The 16,675-nt window shown below is 36.3% G+C and overlaps 1 protein-coding gene across 1 annotated transcript in view; it reads right to left on the bottom strand.

Moving 5' to 3' along the window:
* CRIM1 (cysteine rich transmembrane BMP regulator 1) overlaps positions 1-16,675 on the bottom strand; it is a 215,414-nt gene that overhangs the window by 48,801 nt on the left and 149,938 nt on the right. The window contains exon 8 of the mRNA XM_026102661.2: positions 3,491-3,619. Coding sequence (XP_025958446.2) covers positions 3,491-3,619 — 129 coding nt within the window. The remainder of the gene's footprint in view (positions 1-3,490; positions 3,620-16,675) is intronic.

Genomic DNA, 16,675 nt, shown 5'->3' with positions numbered 1-16,675 from the left:
TGGCCCAAAGTTACAAGTCCCAAGTTACAGGAAAGACTTTAATGGCTTTTTTTAAACATGAAAATATTACAGTGATAGTGCCTCTTAAGAACAAATAAAATCTGGCCCTTATCACTGAGTCTCACTGAAGAATTATTTACTGCTTAGCAACAATTTTCTGATTTTAAATCATGTTACTGCAATCACCAGGCATTATTCCATGTACCAGCTGCTCCTATTTGGAGCAACGGGAATCGTACTTCACAAGTAACAGACCACTGTTCTTGTCTCATTCCCTGGCTGTACTTCTCTGTTTGAAGACTTAAATACTCTCTGCTTCTCCCTATGAAAGCAAAGACTTAAGACATCCCAAACACCATGGCAATTGTTGCATCCTACCACAAACACAATTTATTTTTGCCTTTTTGCAATTTGTTTCTCGCTTTTATATTATTTTTTCATTTTTTCATTTCATATTTTTCCTACTATTTTAACTTTACTGTTGCTATTTTGCAGTGTTTTTTCCTATACCCTAGATTATACTTTTTTGCTTTTATCTTCAGAGTGCTTTGGTTTCTGTATGTTCCCATTCAGTATTCTCATTCCTTTTCCCTGCTCATTTGTGGCACCATCTCTATTCACTGGGACTTTCCCCCCATATTTATCTGTGTCCACTCTTTGCTCAGGGACAGTTTTCTCCTCCCTTCACCACGCAGACAGGAAGAAGGACAAAATGCAATGTAATGTCTATTATGGCAGTATCTACTGAAATCACAGCGTCTCAGAAATGTTACCAATTGCTGCTTTCTTCCTTCACATGTTCTCTAGTCCACTTGAGTCAAGCTAGATAAATTTGTATCTGAATTACAATAAAGCACTACACAAGTTTCACAATATCGTACTTATACAATTATTTCAAATAAGCCTGTCATGATGATGTATGGGTAGAAGAATGTAAATGAAGGTAATAAGAAAGAACAATTTACAGATTTACTATGTGCTGTTTTGGTTTTATTTTGACTGGAGGTAGACAAATTCAAGTATAATGAACCTTCAGCAGGGATATCTAGGGAGAAATTGGCAAAAAAAAGGAAACTATATTGGAAGGAGATGAGTAGAGCTAGGATACACTAACTCTAGCTAAAATGATTTCAAAGGGTAATGGGAGGTATATGAGCCTCCTTACTACTGCACTTTTAACCTGACTCATTCAAGTAGCTCACATCAGTAAGAAAGAAGTGGATGCATGGCACAGATCCTTAAGCCCACAATCTAATTTAAACTAAGTCCACATGAGTCTACATAAGCTTCAGATAACACACATATTACACTACTGGAGAACCAAAAGACATAGGTTCTGACACATTCATTTGCTCAGAGTCTGGCAAGCAAGAGACATTAATTGACAAATATTCTGTTCCTCCATTTTGACTGAGATCCCTCAAGTGATGAAGATTTCCAAGCTGTCATTTTACTTCACTTCTTAAGAAAATAAAAGTTTTCTCTCTCTGAATGGGAGATTTTTAAGCAATCTACAATTCAAGTTATCTAACTGAAAAAAGATGACAGACAAATGATACTATTAAGTTTGCTCTTGACAATTTACTACAGCAAAAATGAAAATAATTCAAACAAATCTAGCAAGAGAAAAATTCCCTTGAAAAGGTTCAAGTGGTATTCAATCGGAAACAATCCAAGCAAGAACAGAGACATTCCCAGGATGTGGTAAGAGTACACTTGTAATCTAGGAGAAATGAAATGATTATTTGGAGTGATGGGCCTCCTGTACAAGAAACTGGAAGAAAGGACTGAGCACAAGCATAGATGCTGAAACTTGCTGAGTATGTCCATCTTCTTGTTTGCATCAAAATCCTTGTAAGTTATGGTCAAAAAAAAAAAAAAAAAAAAAAAGAGTCAATTTAACAAATATGAAGGGGGGGGAAGTCAGATTACAATGCTAAAATCAAACCTTAACATTTCTAGTTTTGTTTTTAGGGAGAATTCAGTATGGCATGTATTTAACAGCTCAGATGCAAAAAAGTATGTGCCTTACACTTGCAGAGAGTGCTTTCACCTTCTCTAATCCCTCATAATTTTGAGTTGTCAGTTAGGATGACTTTGTTTCAAGGCATCATTTCCTTGTGTTGCAGAACTTTACACACCACTGTACACTGCAGACACACTATACAGATGCTATAAACAGCACTATGTTTTACAGATTAAGGGAAGCTTCTATCCATATTTCAAAGGATAGAAAATAGATCTGGACTTCAATCCAGTTCCTGTGGAAATCTGGGGAAACTTGCTCTTACCATGAATATAACTTGTAACCAAAAATATGATTTCCGCATTACCATGATGACAGTATTGCTTGCTGTATACTTAAAACAAACAAACAAAAAAAACCACCACAAAACACAGCAAAACCCTTTTCTTGCTCCTTAAGCAACATACCAAACCAATCCTAAAATTCTTCAGTTTGGACCAATTAGTGTTATTTTGACCTCTTCTTCTGAGGACCCCTAAATAGTCATATTGGCTCAGGAAAGGACTGAAAATGGATGGACTGAAACAAAGAGGAATGGAGTAAAACTTCAGTTGTGAAAACCTCACAGATTACAAGGGAGCTACAGAGCTACAATAAAATTACAAAGAGAATTTATTTAAGCCTACTCTAACTTCTAGGTTGGGCTAGCAGCCACACTGTGTTACATCCTCTAGTGGAGACTAATTCAACACAGGTGTTCTCTTTCGGGTAACTCTGAGAACTGACCTTACCTTATTTTGTATTTCATCTGTAGACAAAAAATTCTTAAGAAAGCATGTGGAGAAAATAAATTTATGATGCTTTCTTATCAGGATGCCAACATCACTGATATACAGAAAATTCTCTCAAGGTACAATGATTTTCTTTGGGGACAATTACATGTTAAAGTCTGCATAAATCCTAACTCAAGTATTATGTAGATATTACATAAGTACATTATAAATATGAAATTATATATGGATTAAATGTTTCTACATATACATACACACACAACTTTAGAAGTTTCATTTTCAAACATCTATCCTCATAACCAATAAGCTTAGTTAAAAAAACAGGCCGTTTAACAATAAAATGTTTGACATACACAAAACTTGGTGCCTTTAAACTCTTTACATACAGAGGAAAATGGAATGTCAAAGTTTAATAAGATTTTTCAGGGGTACACTGTCAGGAATGGTAAGTCCCCAAACTTTATCTTTCTTTTTAATCCCAGCTGCAAATTTTTGCCTGGATTCAGAAATTTGTTTTTTCTCCAAATACATTTTAAACAAGCAAAGTAGTAATGTAAGAAGCCCAAAACCAATCCTTTAAAAATGAACCACCATAAAAAGCACAAGTACACTAACACTTCACATTGAACTTTTAACAGTTTAATCAACTCTATGAATGGAAAAAACAGCACAGAAACATTTTAGATACTGCGTGATATAAAAAGTATAAACCACAGCACTTTTTCATACTCACTAGTTTTGCACTGACAAATGCGGCAACCATTTTGATCCAGTTTGAAACTATAGATACAGTCTTTTTCAGTCAAAGTGCAGTTCACCAAAATCTCACAGGTGGGTGGACCTATTGTGATATATGTTGGCTCTAAAACATAAAAAATATAAAACACATGAATAACTTTGAAATTACTTTAGTGTTTTAATTACGTTCACAAAAAGGTATACGTGATGCAACAGTGCAGAGAATCATTTATAATTGATTTTGTTTCTAACGAATATTCTTGATAACTCTCAAACAATTCATGAAACAGGCTTTATTTTGCAGTGATGTATACTCATCACATAAGCAGTATAAAACAGCATAAAAATTGTAAAACAGTGAAACGGAAGAAAAACACTAAAACTTCTGATCACTAAATAGCTCAGAGTGAAGTCAGCATTCCTGCACATTCGCTTTAAAAGCGAATGTAAGATACCTATTCTTCCCCTTCTCTCCAAAACAATTTTGTTAAGACTTTACTGCGCAGATTCTTCTATATCAGAAGCTAGACAGAGCTTTCCCCAATTCTTGGTCAATTGATTGTACCAAGTTGCAAATCAAAGCACAAGATTCAGTGGATCAGATCTTTCCTTTGGTGAAGACCACCACATTTCTTCTGAAATTTAAAGCAGAAGACAGTCTGAATATGAAAAGGAGATGAAAAGCGTACTGCCTGTGAAAGATCTCTTCCAGTCATTAAACAGGACTACCCATTAAAGACATCACTTTTTACAGTATATTTTGCCCTACTAGGTCATGCTTTTTAAAGTTGAAGATCATATGGTCAGTTATTAAGCCTTTATGTACAGTATAGTACTAATTTTTGAAACCATTTTAATACACAGGAATATGAAATCTGATTTAATATATATGGTAGCCAGAAATGTTCGTGCATTTTAATATACAAAATTATTAGAATAAAACAATACCCAAAGACATATGAAAAGAGCAAGCAACCTCAGCACAACCATTCTTAAACAGGACACAGCAGTAAAGAAAATATATGGTTTCCCAAATAACGTTTTGCTGTGTGAGACTAATTTTGTCTATCCTTTTCTTTTTCTTTTTTTTAAAATAGAACTCAAGCACTTGAGAACAAATGAATTAATAGTTATGGACTTTATTAACATTATACAAAGCATCTAGGAAACACAAACTGAATAACCTTTAAAGAAACCACAGCTGCTTGTGTGACTTAGTTTCACTGTTTCAAAACTGTTTGAATTTATCCTGTTCCTCCTCAATAAATGAACATTTTAAAACAATTATGTTTTAAATAAACTCAAAAGATGAACTGATATATTATGAAAGCATGGAGAAGTGGTACTAGCCATCAGGGCAATAAATCGTAACAATCGTAAGCATGCACATTTTCATGGACTGGAGGTGGCAACATCTCATCATCTAACTTCCCTAAATCTGATCTATTGAAAGGCAAATTTTGCCATCATTATGTAAACACAGTTAGCCTTCACTCATAGACTAAGAGAGTAAAACACCAATCAATATTTATCAAGTTGTTAGAAACGCTCAGTGTCAACCAAAATACAAAAATCTGTGTCTATTGGTTTCATGTCCAGCATGCAACTTTTGCATCCATGCCTTCCAGTCAAGTGAAGTAAGTCATCCAATTAGAACAATATTGCCTTTTGCTTTCATTGTCTTTTGCAATCTTCTGATTTCATAGCTTCCTCCAACATTGCTCTTCCCTTCAAAACAATTTACAACAGTGGCTGCAAAATTTTAATCCCTTTTAAATTAGAGCAGCTAAGCACAGAGTTTGGAGGAAAAAAATGCATGAAAGGCACTACAGTGAACTTAGAAGATTGAAATCTTCTATCTCAAGGGTCAGGGTTCAGATTCCTCACTTTGAAACCTTTAATATAACATTTAAATTTTGTTACTTGTGTAATTTTTGTAGGAAAAAAGTTGTCTGCACACATTGTACACATATAAAATGTCACTAACAACCTTGTTCAAATACAAGCTGGAAATTCAGATAATGGCATTTATGTGTCTGTAGACCCCCCCAAATCATCTGATTTAAGTTATAATTATTTTTAGATTTTTTCTTTCTAAAAGACAGAGATTATTAGGTTGGAGGGCAAGTGAGAGATTTTAAGATCTCTGTGAGTTATTCATTTCACAGCTCAAAGTTTGCAGCCTTTGAATGGAACTGTAACCTTAATGAGCAATTTATTTTAGAAGCCACGAGTCTCCAAACTAAGATTTTTTTAATCTCAGTGAACTCGCTGCCTTTAAGTTCAATCAGTAAACTGTACCTGATAATCATATGTATATCTAACGTATTTTGCAGTTTCTAAAATCTGCAACTTCAGCAAACCAGTTTAGGCATCCAGAACATATTGATATGTACTGATAATCAAAAAACTCCATTTATTATTCATATCAGTTTAGGACATACAGTATATAACCCATCTTTGGAAAGAAACTGATCTTTAGCATCTGTACCTACTCTGAAAACTTTCTTTCAAGGACAGTCAGTTTACTCTACATTTCAATCTCAAGACGTAGTGAAACTTGTGAAGGCCATATGAAAAGTCTTTCCTCCAATAAGCTTCCCATATAGCATCGGTGCTAAGTTTCTGATTTGCCCTACTTTACAATATTCCCTTTACTCTATGGCATTCTCCAAGCAAAGGACTCTGCACAAACAAAAGACTGCAGTACAACAGTTACTCTGAAGCCATATGAGGCTGACTGGACAGCCAGCCCAAACCCTACACTTCAAATGACAAAAAAAGCCACAAAAATGTATATAATCGCTAGTAGTTAAAAGCACTACACATCATACAAAACAAATACAATCCGAAGCAAAGTTTACGGACAATAATATGAGCTGGACAGCTGAAGGGGACCATAGCTTTGTCCTGTCACTGAAGAACAACATAAACACCTTTGCACATCTTGAAAAAGGGTTAAGGTTTTTTTTTTCCCCCCATTAAAATATTTTTTTGTAAAACAGTAATCTAACTATACTTCAACTTGATGAACATTTGAAATGCAAGTCAGTCCATGATTTCCTGTTCTTAGTATCTTACTTTACATTAAAACAATGTTCTGCCTATTTCTGGTATATTAATCTCCTCCTCTCTCCATTTGAATATATTCACAAATAAAGGAAATAAAGCAATCACTTAGGCTATTTTGGCCATTAAACTGTCTTGCAAACAGTCTTGTGAAACTGTCCTGCACAAACTTGAATGGCAATATTCTACCATGGTTTAGCATGCTGCACAAGAAATAACCTACAAGTGCCACAGTACCACATAACAGTCTCTCCGTGCTTCAGAAGGTCAAAAATAAAATGAAAAGTAACCAATAAGGGAATAAATTTGTAAATAAGCATGACTATATAAGATCCTTACTTCATGATCTAATTTAGTCTGAATTTAAATGGTGTAAAACAGTTAGGTAAAGTAAGTAGTTCATTTATTTTAATTAGGAGGGAATGATTCACTAAATGGAGGGAAGAAAAATTCTGGAAAGGGATGCATAAACTATGAAACATCACTAACACCTAGTATGACGCTGAAAGCAAAGAAATAGGACAAATCCCAAGTCTGATCATCAGTATTTTCTCTCACCTTCTTTCTCTTTTCCAGCCTGTAAAATCTTCAGGTATGTAACATACAAAAGTATGCATTTAGAAAATATTTAACACACAGAGTACTAAAAATAACTTACGGAGCATTTTTTGTTTTAATCCTTCAAAAATAGTAACATATTAGTAATACAATTACTAGCAATCAAATAACTTTAAAAAAACCCACAAAAATTAACCGAAAGCTGAAACAGTTTAGTATTCATCGATCTTCTGAGACACAAAACAAGTCTACACAGAAACAGAAGAATTATGTTTTATCCTCCTTCACTGAAGTTCACCCCTCAAAATAAGTTCTCTTTCTATTCAGGTATAATCTAACACCCATAAAAAAAAAAAAAACCAGTGGATATTTTTTGCTAAGTTTTCAAAATTGTATATTTGTGTTTTGATATGCTTGTGTCTGAGACACAAGATACACTAATTTTGGGATACTACTGTTGCACCTTGATACGTTCAGTAGTGCAGTATTTCTTACTAAGGACAAAATTTAAACAAATATAGCAATGGTTTAGAGATTGTTGTTAATCCTCTGCTTGTTGTATTAGTCTCTTATCTTCCACTTTTGCGTCTGCTCTCGGCATCCTGAGTGTTTCCAGACGAGCTTACAAATATGTTTTTTTCCCCTCCTGTCCCTAAAGGTAAGCCCTGAGATACAGTAATTTTATATGCATGCCTGCTTCTTAATGAGCTGCAAGTAGAGGACAAAAGAAATAATTTAATTCTCTACCCCCACATGTGCAAAAATGCAGCCAGGGAGGGGGAACTATCAGCCCTTTTCACTTCACTAGACAAGACTCAACAAATAAAGCCAGCTCTGCTGTTGCCAGGCTTCTGGCTGTTTGAATAGGCAGATAGTAGTTAAGCTTGAAAAAGCACGTAAGACCACATGATTGGAGTTAGGCTTTCACTGCTGCACTTGGTAGAAACTGCAGAAGAAAGATCCAGTGCACAAATGAACTGACAATGGGTGGGAAAAGCATGTGCTGTTTCTGTTTGTACGTTCTGTAACAATAAAACTATACTGTAGAAAGAAAAGGTGAAGAATATACTGAGAAGCGGATTGAAGAGAGGGTCTCAATGAAAACAATGGTCTTTTTTAATAATCACAGGTTTTGCTGGTGCAAAACGCTTATATTTAAGGTTAACTGCAGATTTTTATTAGAACTTGTTTCCATGTACTCTTTGAGCTTGAAACTTTCTATGCTGAATTTCAGTGCAGAGTATTATTTGTTTGCTTGCTGTGAAGTTGATAAAAATCTCTGAATTCATTTTTGACACTCTTCTAGTCTCATTCAGACTGTTAAAAATAAATGGCATACTGAAGATTTCATTTTACCTGTTACTTTGGATTTTCATTTACATTATTCTCTAGTTAATCTTATGCAAAAATCAAAGAATAAAAACCCCAAAGCTGACACAAAAATGAAAGATTGCATCCATTTTCTCATCATACCCATAGTGGTTCAAAACCTTAACTTTGGCTGTTGAGTTCACCTCAGAAAAAGAAAAAATCCCACTTACACACAGTTTTGCAATAATGCAGTTGTTATGACAGCACCAAGTCGGTTGTGGTTTGTATAAAGGGCTAGAGACACCTCGATAGGCAGAAAAAAATGGGCTAACAGGAACCTTATGAAGTTCAGCAAAGGTAAGGCAAAGCGCGGCATCTAAGGTGGAATAATCCAGTACTAGGCTGAGTGCCAAATGGCTGGAAAGCAGCTCTGGAGAAAATGACCTGGGAGTTCCTGTAAACAGCAAGATGAGCATGATCAGCAGGGTGCACGTGCAGCAAAGGTGACCAACCGCATCCTGGGCTACACCAGCAGTAGCATAGCCAGCAGGTCGAGGGAGGTGATCCATCCTCTCTATTTGGCACTTGTGAAACCACATCTGGAGTAGTGTCCAGCCTTTGGCTCCAGAGCACAAGAGAGCCACTGACATACCAGAGTGAATCTGGTGCAGGGCCACCAAGCTGCTCAGGAGGCTGGAGCATGTGGCCTAGGAGAAGAGGCTGACACCTGGGTTTGTTCAGCCGGGAGAAGAGAAGCTGAAGGGGGCATCTTACTGCTGTCTACAACCATCTACTGGGAGGGTATAAGGATGACAGGGCCTGGCTTTCCTTGGAGGAACTCAAAGATAGGGTGAGAGGGAAAGAACACAAGTGGCAACATGAGAAATTCCAACTTGATAAAATATTTTTTATTTATATATATAAAAACCATGTGGGTGGTCAAACACTAGAATAGTGCCCTAGAGAGGTTGTGGGAACTCCGTCACTGGAAATATTCCAGACTTCACTGGAACAAGGCCCTGACAGCCTGCTATAACTGGATCTGCTTTGAGCAGGAGGTAGGACTAGATAATCTCTGGAGCTCCCTTCCAACCTGTATGGTTTGAAGAATTTTACTTTCATAAAAATTCAAGACATTTCAAGTGAAAGCAGCAATGTCTTTGATAAATCCTAATCAGTTAAGTGAAATCCATATGTAAACATTACAGTTTCTGATCATTGATTACCTTACTCACTCAATAAAAATACATGTTTGCCTAATACAAGTTCTCTGAAATCCACATGACGACTTAAGAAATAGCTTTCTATTCAGGAACTGAAATTTTTTCCAGGCAATCATAACATTTAAGAGAGAATTACTATAGTGTTTGCTGACAGCAGTAACCACCCTTGATCAGTCTCATTTTTTGTCCTCATATAAGTTTATACTTTAAAAACAGCTTCTTTCAGCCTTTCATCTCATACTTCATCTCATGGCAGGGTACTTTTATTATTATTAAATGAAAAATACTTAGAATGAGCTCCAATTTTTTTTTCCACTTGGCTTTATTTTATGTGGAATACAATATTCCAACTCCAAATAGGCTTTGTTTTACACTTTTGGTTATACCTGGTAAGGGTAGTACCCTACTCCTGGCTTTTACAACATTGGTTTTAAGTAAGGAAATAACTATTGCCTTTTAATTTTTTCTTCCGTACATTGTTAAATACAAATGAATTTAAAAATAAACAGAGAACTCATGTTTCTGCTTCTAATCAGCTGTTAAAGCCTGGACCACAACATATCTTAACCCAGCACTTGCTAGAAATGTAAGTGGACAGGTTTTCGCACTAGTGAATCCTACCAATTTTTAGCTCCACTCACAAATGTTGCCCTGTCAATATAAAAGGGAAAAAAGCTAACCATATTACTATAAAATTAGTTTATCTTACCTTGGCATAAAATATGACAAAAAGTATGTATCGAACACCTGGTTCAATTAGTTTGTTTGATTCAAGCAGAATGGTTAGACCACTTAAACAGTCCTAAGAGGTCTGATTTCTCTTGAAAGCATCTGTGCTCCACTGCACCTCTACTTAATAGCACTCTAAGCACATGTGTCTGAAAGCTAGTGTATCTTACCAGTGTTTGGCACAGAGCGTCTCAAACGTATCACAGTATTATTTGCAAATGCTATAATAAAAAACTACAAGACAGTGTGGGTTGACAGCAGTTTAGAGAATGTATATCTACCAAACAAAATCATGCAAACCCAAAATGTTTTGGATCCCAAAGCAGAAACTGAATGTTAGAGAACAACAAACACACAACTTGTTCACCAAATAAACACATCAATAAAATATGTGATGCATTCTGGTGCAATGAACAAAAACTCTTATTTGGCATCGATGCCTTACATCATCCAACTTTTTTCTGCCTGAATAGATGTAATGTGCAAATAACGTATAATGTACAGAAAAGTATATTTTTCTGAACTCCAAACTAGACAGAATCAAAAGTCTCCATATATTTGCAGCATTTTGCTTATGAAAGCCTGCTAAAGCACCGCGACTAAACAACTGAGCATTTCATCCACAGCAAAGAGTCTTTAATGCTGCCACCACAGGATTGAACTATTCCACACAATAGGGAAAAAAAATTACAAAGCAAAATTATATCACTATGCTGTCTTGCCTATATTAATACATTTAGCCTAAGAAACTGTGGATTGTGCTAGTGGCTTTATGACTAGCTCACTTTTTTCCTGCCAACTGACTTTGTGTCTTTTACAGCCACTAATTTTAATAAAAACCTCATCCTTCTTTCTGACTTTATAGAAGACGGAAAACAGAATCCTACTACTGTACACAGAGACTGCCAATCCCTATGTGCACGGAGTCATTCACAGATATACGTAAAACAGATTTTGCTTTTGAAGGCATGTCTTACTGCCTATTGTTCGACTAGCTACAGTACTGTAGGATCTGTAGTGGAAGTTCGTCATTCACTTTTTTCATCTTTATAGTTGTTTAAAATGCTTTAGCTTGAGGAGTTTCCTATTTTTTCTGAATAGGCTTCTGCAGCATGTTTGTGGCTATGCAAATATGCGCTTTTTCCACCTTCCAGTCAAAGAGCATGGTTCTTGAAGCCCAGCAAGATCTGCTTTAATTCTCAAACTGTTTATCTACTTTTGTACAATGATTGTGCTGTTATGCATCTGGGCCTGAAACTTTTTGGTGCAGTAGGAGTAACCAGATGTATCTACTCAGACAAAAGAATCTGGATGACAAGGTTAAAAGTTTGATGGAACCAGTATGATCCACACCCAAGATACAGCTTTTAATACTTCTGCTGTTGGGAGAGAAAGCTTAACATAACCAGATTCTGAACATCTTGGATATAATTCCTTAAATCCCTTCCCCCCAACTTCATACCTTTCTACTGGGTCCTTATCCCACACATTCCCCATTACTTATTTTTCAGACAGTCAAAACAGATCATACAAATACATCTTTAACGTATTAAAGATTAGCTAGAAGGGTAAAACAGAAAGCCAAGAGGGGAATTAATCAAAATACCCAAGAATGTAAAGAACCTGAGAGATAACGGTAACGTGGTTAGAAGGCTGTTCTCACAGCTATACACACGGCAGAGAGCACAGGAATTCCAGCAATATGCCTTCGAGGATTACTGTGCTCTACAGGAACATGCACCTTAGTTTTCTAATACTTCAGAACCTCAAATTGTTTATATAATTTTTTTATCTGAAGGTTTTGGTATTTGGTGTCTTGTTTGCTCCTATGTACTCTAGTTCTAAAAACATGCAAGCAGTAACTAAATGCATTCAATGGACATATTATTTTGTGTTTAGACACAGAACCCTTTCCCTGCTGCACATGATGCTTTCCAGTTTATCTAGGTTCTCATATTGCCACTTACTATGCCAGTACTGTTTTTCAGACAAAGCTACAAACAGCTGTGAGAATTTTGTGTGTGTGTGTATGTATAAATACATATATGGTATATATACATATATATGTATTTAAATTTATATGTATATCTACTTTACAGCATTTCCACTCAACTTCCCATTAACAAAAAGGTTTGAATCACAGAAATATGTTTCTTCATCAAAACTATAAAATTATAAGCTTTGTAGAGACAGCCATATAGAGAGGTTGAAAGCTATCTTTTGAGAAGACCTCCATCTTGTCCAAAACACCTTAGATTTAATTAATTTCACCGAAAGCCTGCAAACTAATACACAAGTGGTTAGTTTTTATAAGGAATTTAAGAGACCAGTCCTTTAAAAAAGTTCACTGCTAAGCAGACAATTTTTACATTAACTACCTGAATATAAAAAGCAGGGCCCTGGACCTCACAAAATGCAAGTACTTTTTATTTTATTTGTATTTATTCAGTATTTGTGGATTGAATGTTACTTGGCATGTTTAAAACAAAGTTTTAGTTATTTGCTTTGGTAGTTACTACGTAGTAAAAATTCTAATCAAGCTATTTCAAGGAATGATTTGGAGAATACTGATCATACAACTAGAAGAAAGTTGTCAGTGATTTCTTTCCATATTTAAAAAAAACATTCTATATCTGTTTTGGCATATTTATGATTCAACGGTTTAGCCAACTGTTTCTATGAATTTTCTGTAGTTTGGACTGAAAGATTTTTTGACTACTAATTCTGTGATATTTTTCATTTCTTGTGCAACTTGCTGTACATGAAATGAAAATTATAGGACAAAATTCTGCCCACTTCTTTTGCAGCAGTAGGCAGAGAGGATTATTGCTACTGGAAGTCAGGAAGCACTTGCTCTTTTAAAAGGCTAAATGACAATCAAGATAATTTCAACATGCAAGTTCATACCAACAGTGATACATGAACTTTAGAAACACAAACTAATTGTTATGCAGCACTAAGTTGTTATCAGGTGTGAAAATAATCCTAAATTTACATGTAGAGAATATACAGACATAATTGTAGTATAATATATGGCTGTTCCAGTCAGTGCTAGAACTCCCCAACCTCCTCTTCCATATTCACATATTGTTAATGTGAACTAGCTTAGAGTTTAGCTAAAGACGGACAGATAAAATAATTTCTTCTCTAGATCCTTAAACAGGCTGGAACATGGAAATATATTTTCAGTGTACAACATAGAGAAGCTTTATTTCTAGCTGTGAACACCACAGTGTACAATTTGATTTTTATCCCCTTGGGCCAGTAGTACTGATCACAAGAAGAGTTTTCAGTTTAAATGGGAAAACAAATAAACTATTCTATAAATTCCAAAAATAAATTCTGCTCATTGCTGTTTTAAGTATTTTTTTTTTTAGAATAGTAAACTATGTAGAGATTTTTCTTGGTTGCACAACATTAAGAAACTTCAAGCAGAATGGTGTTACTGTAAGCCATATACAAAGAGTAAGTACAACAGTAAAGGGTTCTAGAAGGCCCAACATTTCATAGAAAATAGAAAATGAAAATGTATGCTGGAGGAACAAGGAAGGAAAAATGAGTCAAATATGTTCTAGACGTGTGGCGGACAGATGAGTGAACTTTTGCCTTAAACATTTCTTGGTACATAAGATGCAAGCAAACCATAACCCCAGACAAGCCATCTGTCCCCAGCGGAAACAGGACTGAGCTGCTGCGACCCCCGAAATGGTCTCCCTGCGACCACCCAGGACACACCGAGCCTGCGCTGAACCACACCACGATCGGGCAGAGACTTTGGGACCTGGACTGTAAATTACTGCTGCTTAGCACAACTTCTATAAAACTTGCTTAGCATGAGTAGCTAAACTTGCTGAAGCCTTAGGCCGCACTCCCTAGTTCAGTGAGAAAGGGCCCCAGAGCTGGTGCAGGTGGGAAAGACAAGGGGGTTACCAGCAGTTTGCATCCCTGTGCTTCACACTCCGGGAGGGAGGATGTCAAGGCATTGAAGTGAGGCCTGCTTGGGCACCGGGACCCTGGGGAGCAGGGCCTCCTCTCGCTGCAGAAACAATACTGATTGGGGGATCTGGGCTATCTCGGGGTCCAGATTATATTCCCTTTGTCTGGACCTTGGGAAATAACACCTACCGTCACTGCTGGGGAAGTAATAAATTGTCAGGGCTTTGAGAGATAAGGGCAAGACCCGAAGAATGAAAACGCATCTGTCAGCAGAAACCACAACAGTAAACAACCTACCTAGGGACCCAATAAGGAGCAGGAGACCCCAGACCTAAATATTACTATTGGTCCAAACTACTGCGTGAAGGATGGAGAGCTTAGATTGGAAAGTATAATTGCCCAAGGATTTCTTTGTTCGGGGTCCCTCTTTGGAGGCACCCAACTCGAGCTGTAACCACTGCACACGTGTCATTACAATTTATTTATTTAATTTGCATTGATTTGGCTCCGAACTTTTCAGCGGGAACCTAGGGTCAGACCCTGCTCGAGTTGTAATTACTGCACGCGCTTCACTAAAATTTACACCCAGGGTGAAGAGGACCAACAGGACGCCGCTGGATCCATGGGTGGTGATATCCCTTTCTCTCTCTCTCTCTCTCTCTCTCTCTCTCCTCCCCTTCGCCTTTCCCCACCTTTTCTCCCCACTCTGTGGAAAATAAAGTTAAAAGGTTGTATGATATTTGACCGGTTTTAGCGTCTTAATCTCGTCCTTGGGATCATAACGAAACCCCCCTGATACTGGATTGGGACAACATGAAAAAAGACCTCTAACATCAATAATAAAGAACATGTCTGTTTGGGGAAAGCAAATAGCTCCCTCTTCTGTATTATTTTATAATACAATCAGTCTCTAAAACAATTAATACTTTCTAATCCTAGGAAACCAGCATCAATTGACTTAAATGCTTGAAGGCATTGATTCTATCTTTATCATAAAAATTAAAAATACATATGTTAGTGAACAGTAGTCTAACTTTTAACCTAATATCTTACCAGATAAATGGCTAAAAACTGATCCTGAAGGGTGTGCTGCTTAACAGCCTTTCATTAGGGTCTACTTGTTTGAATTTTGTCTGCTGTCCAAAAAAGTTAACTGCAGCCGACTAAGCAGCAGCATGTGTGTTTACTTAAGCTTCCTGGAAAAACATTCATATCATTCCAAGAGTGACTAAATGTTTTCCATCTTCATAGTTAGCATTCCAGGCTGCCCCCGCCCCTTCACTTCTTTACATGAAAAATATCAGTCCCAAGCCCAGAGCAAGAGAATTTCCTTCCTGGGTTGGAAACACCTAATGTTCATGCCTTACAGGCATTTTTCTTCCCATTGTTTAACTATCTGTGTGAACTATCAGTGTTGCATGTAACTATTTTTAAAATGTATGCAAGGATATAAAAAGATGTGATAATCTTCTTATGTCACATGTAGGTAACTATAAAAATACATTCACTTACAGTTCCAAACACATAGTTTAGTGTGGCAGAAAACTTTTTATTTCAAATTATATTCATAGCATTAGTCTGAAACTACTTAAATACTTATTTTTCCTGAAAAGTTGACTCCTATACTCCACGATATTTTTATTGCTAGTAAGTATAAATGATACCATCTCTTAATTGATTCTGATGGAAAGACTGATTCAGAATTTCAGCACTGTTGCTGAACAATTACTTTTACTATATAGACCTAAGGTAAATCTGTAGGCCCAAATTCTACGCTGGTGCGCAGTTTGCTGCACCACTGACTTCATTATGAATGAATCAAATTTCTTTTAACTGGACTGTGGCTGTTTTAAGCTAATGAAGTGTTGGACCTGCTAAAGGAACTGAACTGAATTACATTCAGTGCTAGAGTCTGGAGCCCTTCATTGATGAAAATGTTAATTTCTTTTTGTGAAGATAAAGTGTCAGCCATAATGACAGCAAGGTAATGTAGGCCTTATTCATGAAAATCCTCTGAGAGGACTTTCTTTAATACTTAGTTTCTCATTCATAGTGTATGTTGGAACACTTCCATCTGTACCTGAGGGCTCAAACACAGAACAGCTTACTGTGAGATAACAAATTACACTGTCAGCTGGTTTTGTTACAGCTTTCCATATGAATACTTTTAGCCTGTGGGAGAAGCAAGGAAATGTAAGTAGACTTCAGACTTTTTTTCTAGGAGAGATTTTCAACATCAGTGCCAGTTCTAGTCCACTCATATTTGTCTTGTTTTCCAAAAAAAAAAAACCCAAAAAAGAAAAAAAAAACCAAAATACCAAAAAACACCCCACACCAAAACCACCCACCAAAAA

Source organism: Dromaius novaehollandiae, chromosome 3, assembly GCF_036370855.1.
Source record: "Dromaius novaehollandiae isolate bDroNov1 chromosome 3, bDroNov1.hap1, whole genome shotgun sequence".
Lineage (NCBI taxonomy): Eukaryota > Metazoa > Chordata > Aves > Casuariiformes > Dromaiidae > Dromaius > Dromaius novaehollandiae.
The sequence above is the reverse complement of the archived record's forward strand: the minus strand, read 5'-3'. Positions and strand labels throughout refer to the sequence as shown.